Source organism: Pterocles gutturalis, unplaced genomic scaffold (genome assembly GCF_000699245.1).
Source record: "Pterocles gutturalis isolate BGI_N339 unplaced genomic scaffold, ASM69924v1 scaffold2078, whole genome shotgun sequence".
NCBI classification, from domain to species: domain Eukaryota; kingdom Metazoa; phylum Chordata; class Aves; order Pterocliformes; family Pteroclidae; genus Pterocles; species Pterocles gutturalis.
This window is the reverse complement of record NW_010117797.1, coordinates 2,230-18,069: the sequence shown is the minus strand read 5'-3', so window position 1 is coordinate 18,069 and position 15,840 is coordinate 2,230. Positions and strand designations below refer to the sequence as shown.

General features: G+C 36.1%; 1 protein-coding gene across 1 annotated transcript; it reads right to left on the bottom strand.

Annotated features, from left to right (window-relative positions):
- Positions 1–334: 334 nt before the first annotated feature.
- Positions 335–14,329, bottom strand: LOC104463542 (ubiquitin carboxyl-terminal hydrolase 12). The gene is made up of 6 exons (XM_010075918.1): positions 14,111–14,329; positions 8,468–8,544; positions 8,189–8,272; positions 5,546–5,743; positions 3,002–3,080; positions 335–991 (listed from the first exon to the last, which is right to left on the bottom strand). The coding sequence occupies exons 1-6, from the start codon at positions 14,318–14,320 to the stop codon at positions 890–892; spliced, it is 750 nt and encodes a 249-aa protein (XP_010074220.1). The 5' UTR covers positions 14,321–14,329; the 3' UTR covers positions 335–889.
- Positions 14,330–15,840: the final 1,511 nt, after the last annotated feature.

Here is a 15,840-nt window from a genome sequence, read left to right as displayed (position 1 = left end):
AAGGAAATCTCTCTTCTGTGTTATTCATTTTTATAGATGTTGTAGGCATTGTTTTTAGAATTTATATTGGCTTTTCTTTAACATTTAAACATAATTAGTTTTAATTCAAATTAATATATAAAATTTCCAATATTTGTTAGAATAAAGGACAATACAAAAGATCCTAAGTTACAATAATTTATAAATAAAAATAAACTATTACAAACCAAATCTTTCCCCATACGGAGATTAAAAGCCATAATCTTTACTGATTGTTCCCGATCATACATTATAAATAACGTAAGCTTCTTCAGAGAAGCAAAACATACTTGCCTCCCTGACACCAGTTCATATCTTCAGGTAAACTACTACCATCAAGAAGGCAATTGTGTTGGGCCCAGATATATCTTCTTGCTTACACGTTAACCCTCCCAATCTAATTCTTTTAAACTTAAGCACAGGAAACTAAGTTCACAAAGAGTTCTTTACCTTTTATACACAAGGTCTGTATAAAATACAGATTTCTAATGCTCCTATTGCACCGATCTGGCAGTGCAGTTGGAACCTGATTCAAATTCCACTGAAGTCCATGAAAGGCTCTCCAGTGACCTTAAAGGGCTTTGAATTAGGACCACAGAGATAATATTACCTAACAGAAAGCTCCTGCAAGAGTGGCTGGTATCTCTCTTTTGCTTATGGGATGCAGTGGAGATGTGTAGTCAGCATGATACCTGAGCAAACAAAATGTAAATGATACAAAGGTTTTAAGAATCCGAAACTCTTTGCTTAGTTGTGTGCAAACTCTGCTACCGTCCCTGGAGCTCCCTGCTTTCCTTTTTTTCAGTGCTTGCTCCACTCCAAGATAGAGAAGATGTGAGGCATAAAAATCTCTCTTCACTACAGCTCCCCCTCAATCCCGAGACTGATAGAAGAGGATGTAACCAGACTCAGAGTTCTTTGAGATGTCTGATGTCAACCCGTAGAATTCTTCAATAGCTTGTGCATCAATTTTCTGTATGTAAAAACCCAAAAATTTAAAGTAAGAATATCTTGTGTAACATATACATGTCATAAAGTTCCACTCCAAAAACTATTGTCATATAAAAATAACTTTCACATAATTACAAAAAGTAATAAAATCCAAGTAATTTTTAAACTTGTTATGTTTTGGTTTCCCCTCCGACATCAACTGCACGGAGGGTAGTGGATATACACATTTTATATATCAATTTTTAAGTATCAAGTAAACCTACTACGAGTGCAACCTTATGTGCGTTGCTTGCATGAATTTCACACTGAAAAGTTTTAAAGATGACAATATCCCATTGAGACTTTAAATTCAATATGAGGAATGTAAGTACAGACTATAATTTCTAAATCTAAGCAGTGTAAGCCAATGAAGTGCAGAGGAGAATAAGGAGAAGATAAAGAATGAAGGCTAACTTTTTCTATGTTTTTCACATTGAATGTTTGCCTGTGATCCTGTTAGCTTGGAAAGCCTCCTATAACCAAGATTTTTGGGGAAAGCTGCAAAACTCCTGCTAAGAAGATGAAGTGTATTGTCTGGTTTTCATTGTCATAATTTTCAGCTACAAAAGAAACCAAAAGCAAGCTCTTTTGCCACATTTTAAATCAAGGACAATCATGCTACAAACAACAAAAGGGTGGAAAGATAAATTTTCCTTCACTTAGGCAGATTTTATTTAATCTCATTCCCATTATTTGGAACAAAACCTCTCACAGGAAGGAGTGAGCCATTCCAATGTGATGAACCATGGTCCTAAATGGCAATGAGACGTTTTAAATCCAAGAGCAAAAGATTATTTCCTTCCTCTTTAGGAGGGCTAAGAGCAAAAAAATACATTACTGCCAGGTGTTACTGCTTTGGAACTGGAGAACTTGTCCCTGATATTTGTAAAATTATGTGAGATCTACTACATCTCTCTTTGTTTTCCCTGGAGGAAACTGAACTTTTGACCCTCTTGAGACATTTGAATTTACGGTGTATCTTGATAAGATACACAGGCAATCCTTTTACTTTCCCAACAGCACTGTATATTTCCATGTTTGTAATTTCCTGTGTGAAAAACTGTCCATAATGTGGCTTGGAGATAAGAACTCTTCCATACCTTTGACTCATCCTGCCAACTAACAAGGTAATTCCAGTATGTGTCTCATGAATTTTTCTTCTTTTTAATCAAGCCTTATTGTGTATTGTAAGGAAAATGTAAACTGTTCATCTTATAGATTTAATTAGTTCAAATAAAATCAGGAAAAGGACTTGGACAGCACAATCAATTTCTGTTCATGCATAAGCATAGACAAGGGGAAAAGTAAGATGATAGAACAGGCAAAAAAACTGAGATGTTATAATATAGGGACACCAGCAGTTTCTGTTCTTCTCTCAATAAAGAATAAAAGTTAACTGATGAAACAGAAAGATAATTCCTGGAAGCATGGCTAATATTAGCAAGGAAACCATCAGAAGCAAAATGCTCCTTTTTCAGGGATTAGCTTTCAATTTTAAGGCAAAATCTCAGAAATCTGAAGTTTCTTCCTATTTTGATATTTGTTACACCTTCGTCTGAAACAATCCAGGATATTCAATAAAACAGATTACCAGACCAATCCATTCCGTTAAATCATAAGCTCCCAGAAAAGATGAACAAATGGCTCCCTCCAACAAAGTGCCCTCAGAAAAGAACTGCAGCAAAACCAATGTATCTATATCTTTATTCATCACGTCTCCTGGCCACAGGAATAGCTTATTAAGCAAACGTGAAAGACAGTGGCCATAAATAAAGAAGCTTCTTTTAAGAAGTATAAAAACAAAAAATGCAGTTCAAAGGGCTCTACAGTCAAATTGCAAGGCACAGCTCTGCATTCACAGTTACTGCCCTTTGAGACTGACGTTGAACCCTCTTTCGTTAGCATACCAGTCCTTTAAGTGATCATATACACAAGGCAGGTGCATGCACTCTGGTCGGTACAAGAAAAAAGTCCAGGGTTCCACAAAGCTTACCTCAACAATATCATCATCAAAAAGCAACCAAAAATCATGACTCTTCACTATTGCAATATAATGTCCTCTGTTAGGGCCACTGTAAAATAAAATTAGAAAAGAACACAGACAATAACACACATGCATGTAGAAATGTATTTCATTAAATTGTTTTTTTTTTCTTGTAGAAAAGCAATACTTAACAGTAATTAAAATGGCTACCACTACAATTTCTGTTTGGATACTTCTTTTCTTTTTTCCTCTCCACTTATATCATCTTCATAATGAGGTCTTATCTCTGCATTTAATATTGTGCTAAAAAAAGGATTATAATTTCAAATGAGGAATAAGCAGCACAGGCACTGAAAATGTAAATTAAATATTTTTTTAAAAGGGAGATAGAGAAATGAAATAAACAAAACATTCTGATCTTTCATAAGGACAGAACAGATCCCAAACTATTTCTGATCTTCAGAAAGAAAAAGCTGTAGAGCTGCTGTTCATCTACAGTCTCAACCAGGAATCTCTTAATCTGGTCCACGGTAAACAAAAATGGAATTAAATTAACAGTTTAGAAGTACTAAGAATCCTCACAGCAATGAGAAGGGCTCCCAATTAAATTAAAACTGTTACAATGCACAACTCTTAAGCTTATAGCAGACAAGAAATTTCTCCACAACTATGACAGAAAAAAAAACAACTTTAAAAGTGTTCTGTTTCTAATCAGATTTCAAGTCAGGAGATAATACACTTTCTGAAATAGCTGAACCTTACAACTGAAAGTGGACAACTAGTTAAAGCAGTTCTAGAACTACTTTAACCGGCTAACAGCACTCATACAATTCTTGATGTCTAGATCAGGGAGGGAAGGTTGCCATCTGTAAGGGACATGTCTGCATACCAAATCACATAACTCAATGAAAAGAGGTTCACCTCCTGCCATGGCTCCGAGAATGGATAAATTTCCACGACTGCAGCTTGAATGAGGGAGACAGAAATAGTCAGAATTGGACAGAATGGTCAGAAATGGACAGAATGGATTTTCCCTAAAATCCAGAACAAGAGTGTCCCAGAAAACCATGGCACAAAGGCTTATTTTCCAAAACTCTCCTGTCATCTTAACTCTACTGTAATCCTAGGTCTATCTAGGGAGGAATGGGGTCACGGGGGGAACAAAGGGCAGTAACTGACAACTAGAGGAACTGCCATTCTGAGGGACATCAAAAAGTTGGAAGAGTGGGCTGGTAAGAATCTCATGAAGTTTAATAAGAACGAATGCAAAGCCTTGTGCCAGACTAACGCCATCCAACAGCACCACCTGCAAACCAAATGGGTAGGTGTGCCCAGGAGATCAAGATGAGCTGTAAACCAGCAGCACATCATTTTGGTGACAGGGCTGAGAGCATGTGGGGCTGTACTGTAAGAGAAGAGCCAGCAGTGAAGTGATAATCCCTGCCACTCTGCATTCTGAGACCCAGAACTGGACACGGGATTCCAGACATGACCTTGTCAGTTTAAGGTAGAGACTGATGAACTGGAGGAAGTCCAGCGGCAGGCTACTACATTTGTCAGAATGCTACAGTACCAGATACATGAAGAGAGGTTGACTGAGCTGGCTTTATTCAGCTTGGGGAAGACTAAATGAGGAATCCAGCTGCTGTCTTCCACTAACCAAAATGGAAGAACTATATAGAAATCAGAGCCAGGCTCTTCTCAGAAAGCACAGTTAAAGGACAAGAGGCAGTGGTCACAAACTGCAGCAAGGGAAATTCTGACTGGATATAAGAAAAAAAAAAAATCACTGTGAGAACATTGATGGAGTGGAACAAATTGCCCAAAGAGGCAGTGAAATCAGTCATGAAACTGAGCCCAGTGCAGTCTATTCTAATCTTAAAGTTAGCCCTGCTCTGAGCTTTAAGTAGCTGACCTCACTATGTAAATTATTCTATGATTCTAGACAATAAATCATCATTTTCAACTTTCAGGCTTTGATCTACTCAATAAGCAGTTTGTAGGGCTGCCCTGATTTTAAGACCTGAGGCCACAAGAACATTTGTTGAATACAGCAAAATCAAATAAAAATCTAACAGTCATATTTTGAAAGGAAGGAAACAAGGTCATCAACAAAACAATAAATGCATATATTTCAGATAATGTTGCTCAAGCCTTAAAAAAAACCCCATCCTAAAGGAAACGCTTTATAAAGTAATCTGTTCTAGAGTGCTTTCCTTCCTAAGAAACTTTTTAAAAAACTGATCTTTAAATGTTATTGAAGTTATATGATCTTGCATGTTTTGCGGTGTTTTTTCAAACATAGTTAAGTTCATACAAAGACCTGTGATGTGAAATACACTGTTACACTTTTCACAAGGAACTATCACAGCAACAAAGCCACATGTTCTGTCAGGATTGGTAACACCTCCCACAGCGTTTTCTTTCCTAAGAAACTTTTATTTTAATAAGTCTTTAAATGCTATTAGAGTTGTGAGATACTGGTGTTTTGTTTTGTTTTTTAAGCATAGCTATGCTTATACAAAAATCCCTTCTGTAAAATAGAGTTATTACCTTCCACAATGAACTACCACAGCAACAAGGTCATACATTCTGTCAGGATTGGTGGCATCTCCTGAGGTGTTAAATAAACGAAGCTCTAAAGGAAAAACTACTCTATAAGAGAGTTTTGTGTATCGATGCAGCTGATCCATGTATTTAAATCTCTTCAAATGGAGAGCTAGAATCATAGGCAGCTTTTTTACTTTCATCCTAAGAAAAATAAAACAAAACACCAACAGTATTTCCAATATCCATCCAAAACATTCAATTGATATCAACAAACAGGAAACCTGTCTTATTGAAGTCTTTAAAAAATTTTGCAAGCATTAAAAGAAGCCCAAATAATCAGCTGTTTAACAAATATACCCTGTGTTGCTAAACTAAAGGTGGATTATAACAATTGTGAGAATTGCAAGTGTATTTAAAACAAAAAGCTACAAAATATAAGAACAGGTATGATGTACCCACATAATAATTTAGACATAAAGACCGCATAGCACAGAATTCTGTTTTTAATCATACCTACCCATAGCTCTCCTGAGTTCCCAAAAGCAAAACCTAGATTCCACTTGGTATACATTGGAGGTATTTCAATAAAGCTGTTCCAGAGATCCTCAGTAAACCAGCCAAGTTAAACAAGCTTTTTAAAATAAGCTTTGTTACAGCACTTTGTTACCTATGTATTACTCCAAGTTTTCATATCAAGCCACTCATTTAACATTGCCAAGGGATACAAACAGCCCAGTGTTAGTCACCTTACCTCATGCTACCCAAACAAGATAATGCTGTGCTCTAGCCCAGTGATTTTGTACAAATGTTGCAGCATTATTTTATGGCAGGCAAAGCCAGGAAGTGAAAATCTAGTTTTACTGAGGGCTCCATGGTCCCTTTACCTAGTTTGAGGTATTGAGATCTCACAGTGCCTGCAAAGCCTCATCACCCAACCACAGCTGGCCTGGCAGCAAACACAGACTTCCACTCTCTGGGCAATGAATTTGCCCCTACTAACAGAGCAACCAAGACAGAGTGCTCTGCTTCCTGGCACAGCTAATTGCCTTAGATCAGCACTGTGCTGAATTTTTCAAACTGCCTTCAGCCCCAAAGGTAGGTCAAAAGTCTCAACAACACAGCCCAGGTTTCAGACGTCTACTAAGACCCTATTTTCAGAATGTCAGGAAATACATTTGTACAAGACAATCCTTTTTCAAAAGACAGGGGGCTGGGGACAAAAAAAACCCTTGAAAATCCACCTTCCTCCCCTTTTTCTCATTAAACTTAGATTAACAGTAACCTGTATGAAAACCTGCTAGACTCAAATTTTCTCCATGGCCCACAAGGGAACTAGGAAATGAAAAATGTGGAGAAGGGCAGAAGGATGACAGAAGCAACTATTTTTAGGGAGAGTGCCATTTTTATTATGTTACTGAGATATGGATATAATTTCTGCTCTATGTCTTTTTTCAAAATGAAAGTCCTCTTCATATAATGCAACAGCATTTGATAAGAGGAGTTCTTTCACTGGTGAAGAAATTCAGTACACCACCTTTGCCAGTTGAGTAGACACTATCACAGACAAGCTCCATGTTATAGAGATGGAAGAAAATTATGACTGTAGTGAATCTGAACTTAAGCCCTACATGAAAAGCGAAATACAAACTATAAAAGCTGTGTTTTGCCACTATGGCTGTGCCTAGAGTACAGGTTTATGTCAACACAGCTGATATCGGTCAGGGATCACATTACCTCCCACACATTAAAACAGCTAAGGCAACAGAAACAACAGGACAGACCTGGCTTCACAACCATCTAATACACACCAATTAGTAAGCTTAGGCAACATGAGAAGGCAGACTTTGCAAATGAGATATGCCAAAAGCCATGTGCTGAATCTACGGTAAACCAAATAACCAGAATCAGTAATATAACCAGTAGAGCCTATCAGCGTTTCCACCCCTTTAAGCAGCCAAATACTTTCTCAGATAATAAATACCACACAGTACACAAAATCAAAGGTTTTTCAAAGGTGCAAACAAGGCTACAAGAATTATTTGGCAGATAAGAATTGGTTTTAAACATCACAAATTTCAGGCTTCCACAGAGCTTCCGATACTTTTCAGGAGCACTATCAAGCAGCAGTTTAGCACAACTAATTATGCACTTTTAAGAAACCAGAAACTCAGTTAACAAAAAAAGTTACAATCTTCATTCTGATTGCATCAGAAAAAAAGTGCCATCAAACTGATTCTTACAGCAATTGGAAAAAATATTTTATTATCAAGACAAAACCACATGTAAAAAGCCAGATGAAATGAATGACCTTTCATCATCACCTATAAACTTTGGTGGCAGTTTGTTTTAATTTGTCTTTTAAAACTTATTTTTGGTCTTAAGGCCACTCTTTTTCTCATTCTTAAAATCAGTAATGATCGAAGGAGTCCGAAAATACTTTACATGGATTCTCATTACTCATGGAAGTAGGCTCATTGAATTCAAGGAAGATGAATGCAACAAAGTTATTCTTAAATGGAAGAAGAGCGAGAAAAATAAAGGGAAAAAGAACGTTCTCCTCCTGCCTCATATACACACAGAAGGAAATACAAGAGCATTTTGATGAAATGCATGGCTTGTATTTTTCCCTCCCTGAGTCTCATGTACCTTTTATGTGCTTCTTGTTTACTGCGACATTCTTCACAGTAATATTTGTATTCACTGCACAGAGTTTCTGTATTGCTGAAACCCCTGAATAAAAAAAAAAAGAAATGCTAGATACTAGTTTCTTATCTGAAATATACATATAAACATGTACAATATAAACATAATTTTATATTCTTAAGTCTTCATAAGCCAGAACTTGCTAAGCTTGTGAGCTTTTAGTTTTACTTCCTGCTTTCTAAATAAAAGACAAATTACAAAAATTCAGATTTTTGTACCTACCTTAAACAATGAGTGATTGAAGTATTCTGCTCCACATCAACTGAAAGGTCTAAGAAGTCCTCATCTTTGCTGCTTATCTGCAGGAAAGAGAAACAATAGATTACAGTTAAAACTAGCTATACTATTTTACCTCTGTTTTTCAGTACCATTTTCTATTGACAGAATGCATCTTTTACCTTGTAACAGCCTTTAAAAAATTGTTACAAGTCGCCTTTGTATTTCAGAGATTTGCTAGATCTCTGCTTCTGATTTTGTTCAGGAAAAGAGAAGTGTATATGGGTCTCTGGGGGCATATAATGACAGTTACCATTATGCTGTATTTCAGCTCAACAATATTAACGCCAACTTCCTTCTACACCTCACTGTTTTCAAAAGAATACAAACACTGTGATTCTTCTATTTAGTGCTCTCACCTCTGTTCTTCCCCTATGATTGCCTCCAACTGAAAGTTATGTATTTGCATATCATAGTGTCCCTAACAAAGACCACAAATATTTTGAAGCCTCTTCCTGGCTAGATTCATACTCTTAAATGAGCAGGAGACAGCAAATATATTGGTAAATGAGAGCTTGGGACCTGGTCTGATAGAGGCAGACCTGGTCTGATAGAGGCAGAATAGTGCATAGTTATTTCTTACAAAAACACAAGAATAGCAATTAGCATAAAAAATAAATTCCTAGAAGCAGAGAATAAATTCCATCACAAATCCTGAAAAATGGTAATGGATGAAATCCACAGGTGCCCTGAAAATCAACTGTTATTAAACGGTTTAGGAAATGGCAACCTGGAACCTTAACTTTTGTCTACTAGTGTTCCCTCTCTGTATCTGGGGATACTCAGTGCCACTGATGCCTTTTATGACTCCCAGGTACAAAAGTATATGCTTTTAGAAAAGATGCCTGGCTACGGTTTCTTAATGGAAAGCAGGAAAAGTTAAACAGTTTCAGGAGAACTAACGTCAGATGATCTTTAAGACATATGAGATTTACGTTCCCCTTTCAACTCAGAATAAAAATAAATTTGGAAAGTTGTTCTCTGATTATCAAGAGATGAGAAACACACAGTTCCTAATGGCAGCATACATGGAGAATAAAAAGAAAAGTATACATGGTCAAGACAACTATTTTTGAGAATACCATAGGGCAAAGACAAAAACTTAAGAAATTAAGTTAAAAGCTGCTGCTAAGATCTGTGAGAGGACTTGTCAAGGATTCCTCCCACTCCTCTGTACCTCATCTTTCTAAGATTAAGTGTACCTGTACAAAAAATATCACTACGCCAGTATACATCACATCTACTACATCATTTATATGCTGAAGCGCACTGTTTATACTTTTAAAGAGACCACAGAACACATATGGAAAACTTCCAATATTATTTAGGGTGGAAAAAAAATGCCACTTGCATTTTCAGTGCACTGCACATTTCCTGTCTTCAGGGATGTACTATGGTTTAGGTGTGTGGACAATTATTCTAAATATCCCATTGTAAACCACTTTTGGAATTATCAAACTTGAGTTTGTAACACTAAGAACCCAGTTGAAATCATCTTAGCCTAGGGATTAAGAACAGCTCAGGAAAAAAAAATACAGTTCTAGAAAATACTCTGCTGCAGGCTTCAGCTAGGACAGCTGGAATTAAGGAGTCATGTGATCAGTGTTATTCAGACATGCAACCAGATCATTCTTCCTCTCTTGGACTAATCAAAGAAAATTCCATGAAACAAAGAATTTACAGGCAGCTTTATCCCATGCAGAAACTGTAAGGGTGGGGAGGAGATGGAGAAGAGGAAAGGGATGAGTTCTCCTTGGTTAAAAAGAGATTGGTACTGAAACTACAAGTTCGCAAAAGGAATTGAATTCTTCTATTCCTAGTGGTAGTACTGATAATACTGCCTTAAAGAACCTCTCTCAGGTTAGCCAGTCCATTGTGCACTTAGGATCATGATGAACCACTAAAGGCTTAACTGAAACAATAGCCAAGCAGATTTTTTTTCTTTTTTTTCATCTATGTTGATAATTTAGAAAACGTTATTCTTAATTTTTAAGATTTTCTGAACATTAGTATTTGAACATTATTTTTTTCCTAACATTAACTCATACAGTTTTAACTTAAAAAAAAAAAGGACAAATTATAAAAGAAGTCACCCTCCACTCTAACCAGCACCCCTCCACACCTCTTCTCTAGAGGTTCTGCTTCAAATAAACATCACTAGTTTCCTTAGACAGAAGTTGCCAATGCTACATATTTCAATCACCTACAGAATGAAAAAAAAGATGAACGTGGTCAGAAAACCTCATCACTTGCAGAATCAAGCCCTGATGAGTTCAAAAACCTATCTGCGTGCTCCTAACAGGAGCACCTGAAAAACAAAGAAGAATGTGGGTGCTCCAATATTCTGGCTAAAGGTGATGGTATGTTGTTCTCACATCAAGGACATAATCTGCACTCAAACAGCTCAGCTGTACTCTGATGATCAATGCCACACAGAACAGACAACTCAGAAGGTGAACACTCATGGAATCTGTATTTCTTTCAGTTTGGAATTTCATTAGCAAAGTGAGTCAACTCACTGACAAAAAAAAAAGCTTTTGCAACTGTAGGCTCCCATGTGTGCTAAGACAGAAACTATTTTTAAATGAAGCTGGAAAAAAAAGGCATGGTTTATCTTGGTTTAAAAAAAAAAAAAAAAAAAAAAAAAGAGAGAAAAAAAAGTAGGGCATAGTTAAGGCTTCTGTAGCACTCCTGTAAGAAAGACCACTGAGATTTTCCTTATTGCCTTCTTTCAGTCCAAAGTAGATTTGAGCCAAAGAATTTTATGCCTTGCAGAGTCATTTGAACACAAGAGCAAGACCATCAGCTGGAGAGAAAAATTATCAATATATTTAGTGCTTTTGACCCAAGGCAATTTCCTGTTTTTCTCTGTAAAGTACTGCCCACATTTAGCCATTTCAAATTTAATCTTAACGAAGTCAGTTACATTATTCTCTGGTTTACTGTTATTCTTTTCTTAAATTGTGAGAGAAATCTGTAAAACCAATGAACTTCTAGATCATTTTTATCAATTAACCACAAAAAATTGGAACATTCACTTCATCATACTACCTCTATCAAGTAAGGGGGAAGCATCATAATGAGAAATTCCATTAAAAACATGTAAAAAAAACTTACAGTCCATTTTGTAATTTATTCATTTTATAGTGTGGCTTGAACCACAACATAAATCTTTGTTAAAGAATCATATCTAGGTTCCTTATATTCCAGTGTCCATAGTCAAACTGAGGATAAATCTTTAGGCAGCTTTTTATCTTAGAGATGGGTTAATGAGACAGTGTGTCTGTTTCTTTTCTACAATCAGGACAACTGAAATTAGCATAAAATCTTGCCATGCTGATTTTAGGAACATTGAGTAGGTTTGTCCAGTTAGAAGATGACCATTCTCACTAAGAACAAAGATATATTATACTTTACATTTAAGTATACATTAAATTCCAAATTTAAATAAAAAATATACTAAGGTTATTGTCTTAGCATTAAGAAGCACTAATTAATCCACTATTGCTGTGTAATCTTCTACATAAGCTATATCCAACTACTCCTGACATTTTAAGTTACATTTCTAAACACAGAAAGACTCTAAATGCCAACAGCTTCCCATAAACATTAAAACTATTGTATATACTCACTATATTTGAAAATAAGACACTATTCATAGTAGTATGACTTATTTAATGTCTGTAAATGTGTTTCTAAGTGCCCATTTTCAAGTCACTGTGTTTTAATTAGACACAAACTGATATATTGAATAGACAGAAGCTAATAAAATAGTTTCCAGATCATTAGGGCTTGGGAAAAAAGGCCCTAATATACTAAAAAACAATGTATTAGAACACTGAATTTAAAATTCAGCTGTCCAAGGAGGCACAGTGGCAAACAGACATGGTGTACCCTGTTTAGCAATAGCTAACAGAAAAATAGAACTGAGCAATATAAACTCTCAAAATTCTGATACGCCTGATAACTAATAAAATATGCTGGCAAATGGCACATCAGCATTTTAAAATGGTACTAAGGATTGTACAGAAACACAGAACAGTTTGTGCTGGAAGGGACCTTAAAGATCATCAAGTTCCAACCCCCCTGCCATGGGCAGGGACACCCTCCACTAGACCAGGTTGCTCAAAGCCTCATCCAGCCTGGCCTTGAACACCTCCAGGGATGGGACATCCACAGCTTCCCTGGGCAACCTGTTCCAGTGCCTCACCACCTTCACAGTGAAAAATTTCTTCCTAATATCTAATCTAATTCTACCCTCTTTCAGCTTAAAACTGTTATCCCTTGTCCTATCACTACACTCCTTGATAAAGTGCCATAGCAAGGAAAGGTAATAATGTTAAGAGACAAAGCTACACTCATGTTTCAAGAAGAAAAAAAAAAAAGTTCAAGCATTAAAGAGAAGCAATTGAGAGTCACAATTAAATAGTTATTAAGGAGGGTAAATCTACCAGGAAAGAAAATATGGTAGCTAGAAATCAGCACATAAATTACCCAAAATACCATGATCTGCTGAAGTCCGCAGTTACGTTACATATGGCATTAGGAAGCTATTTTTCTTTGAAATAAAAGAGAAGGGTGCATTTCTAGAAGATGGAGAAAATTATAGATTTAATCCAACTAATTTCTCCTATCCAGCATCATACTGAAATATGTGCACTGCCTAATTAAGGAAAACAGGTATGAAGAGTCATACAAAAAAACAGTCATTTAGCTTCTTAAAATATCTAAGGCACAGACCATGACAGCATCATACTGAAATATGTGCACTGCCTAATTAAGGAAAACAGGTATGAAGAGTCATACAAAAAAATACAGTCATTTATCTTCTTAAAATATCTAAGGCATAGACCATGACAGAATTACTGTAATTTTCAAATGGCGCTGCTTTTTCTCTTTCTCAAGCAGTTAAACTTGAGCTGTAAGTTTTTCTGAAATATATGCTTTCTCTTATTGTAAAACTATTGCCAAATAAAATTTTAGTATAGCTTACTAGAAGGAAGAGTTTATTTCTCATTGTCTAGGTTATAAGAATTCCTGTGGACAGACATTTAGGAAAGGATTACTTTTTCTGCACATTAAGTTATGTTATTTGAGAATCCCAGTCTACTGTCTCAGTGCCAAAAGCCAACCACACTATCTTGATTTCAATAGCTTTAAATACAAAAATTAGAAATTGGTGGAAACTGATTCAAAATACTTCTTTATGGAATGTATCCGTAAGCATGACATTAAGTTATTAAGACATTAAATTTGAGAAGAACTCCACATCCTCAAGTAGCAGGCTTCATTGCTGTTAAGAATAAATCAATTTAGAATTTTTTAATCTAAATTTTGAAGTTGATTATGATCACATTGACAAAAATTCAATTGGGTACTTCCTAATACTGACCAAAAGCCTTCTCCTACAATTCATGCATAAGGTGATGAAATTTTCTCACTAACAAAAAATGCAAACGTTCATACGAATGTAAGATTTGTAAAGAAAGAAACTGATCTAGTATGTTACTCTGTTGAGATAAATGAATCATGAAACATGAAGTTCGGAAACATGGAAAAATTCATTTTATGAAGTATATACAGACTTACAGTTTCACATGTAAGACATCTGGTCTCATTAGTTAATGTTCCCTGAAAGATTTCATGAACCCAGGTTGGGTCTGGTGGGCTGTTATTTTCATTGTCGATGTTGCCATTAGGTAGGCGACCATTTTGTTTCTCTTGTTTTCTTTCCTCTTGCAAGATATCCGCAATTGTATTTAATAGATAGTTTAAGAACTCATGTGCATCCTGCTGCATGTAGTTATCAAAAAGCTCTACAAGACAAAACAACAGAAGACTTTTTAATTAACCGGTTAGTGCTATACTACAAACGAGTTATTTTAAAAGAAGTCAAATTTCAAAACCAGTCTTTATTTCATGTCTGAAATCATTCATGACAATATAACAACAATCCAAAATGCGTACTTCATAAACCAAGCCAAAAATATAGGGAGTGGGAAGAATGGAGGGCAAGATAGCTTACATGTACAGAAATCCCTCAGCTGATCAGAATTACCAGAAGAGTGGACCATCCTGCAAGAAAACTGGGGCATAATTCATCTGCTTAAACATAGGTGTACATATAGTGCCACCTGAAATGTTACAGCTTATCCTGTTCAGCCTTCAGACGCCAGTCCACAATGATTGGGATCTACAACAGGTGCCATGCTATCTCTGTCAAGTTTAGGTCAATGTCTTGGACAACACAGGGCATCTCAAAAGGCATCAAATGTTGACATTTTCCAGAAATGAACTGAGAACTTATGACAGGAAATGTCTCATCATCTATATGTTCTATCACAAGAGGAACATGAACCATAAATGCTCAAAACATTGCTTTATCTATTTTCATTTTTAGGGTTTTAAGTCCACTGCTGCTCTTCATAAGCACAATGTCATAAATAGTAGCAACGAAAATAAGATTAAGACTAAAAACTTAAAGATAATGATAGCTTTAAACAAGTATTTTCTTTCTCAGAGCTCTGAAGGTAAGGCAGTATCTGTAGAAGCCATGTCAAACTAGCATAAAGTTCTAGCCACAGCAAGAGCAAGCAGGTTTCAAACTAGGACTTCAAGTCCTAATAGATCTGTCTTTCAAGATCTGAAATACTGCTTCTGGGGACTGGCACGTGTGGCACATTTATTACTGGTGCACTTGTTGTATAGATAATACTGGATTCACTATGCTTTCCACTTTATGTCCTCAGTTTGTCAGCATTTCTAAGCACAATAGTTTTAGGAATAATTCAGTGGAAGGGGAACAGTTTCACTGGCACACACTTGCAATGTACAGCAACAATACAGATTAAAGCATAAAGTTGAACACCCTTTCTTAGAAGACTGCTCTCTTGTTTATGTTCAAATTGGTACTACTCTGAAAACATTGTTTATTGTAGTCCTCTGGGATATCAACCTGAGAAATCCTCTGCTGCTACAAATCCTCACATTAGGAACGAGAGTAAGAAAACCATAAAGGCATTGAATCTGATCTAGTAATAGTTACTTCTTCTTTCTCTGTCCAAGAATTGTTACAAGGAAATTTACCTGGCAATGTAAAAAGCATTCTGTATCACTGGCTAAGACCATACAAGTCTTTTAATGTGCAATTACTTCTATTAATTATAACTTGCAATTTGCTTGTAGCCCAAGAATATACTAGGAGACTGGCCTTCACTGGAGGGATAGTTTCCAGGACTGTAAACATGAATGAAAAAGATACTCAGTGAAGCTTAAGTTTTTAAGTGCATACAGGGACTATGTGGAAGCTTTACTATCAT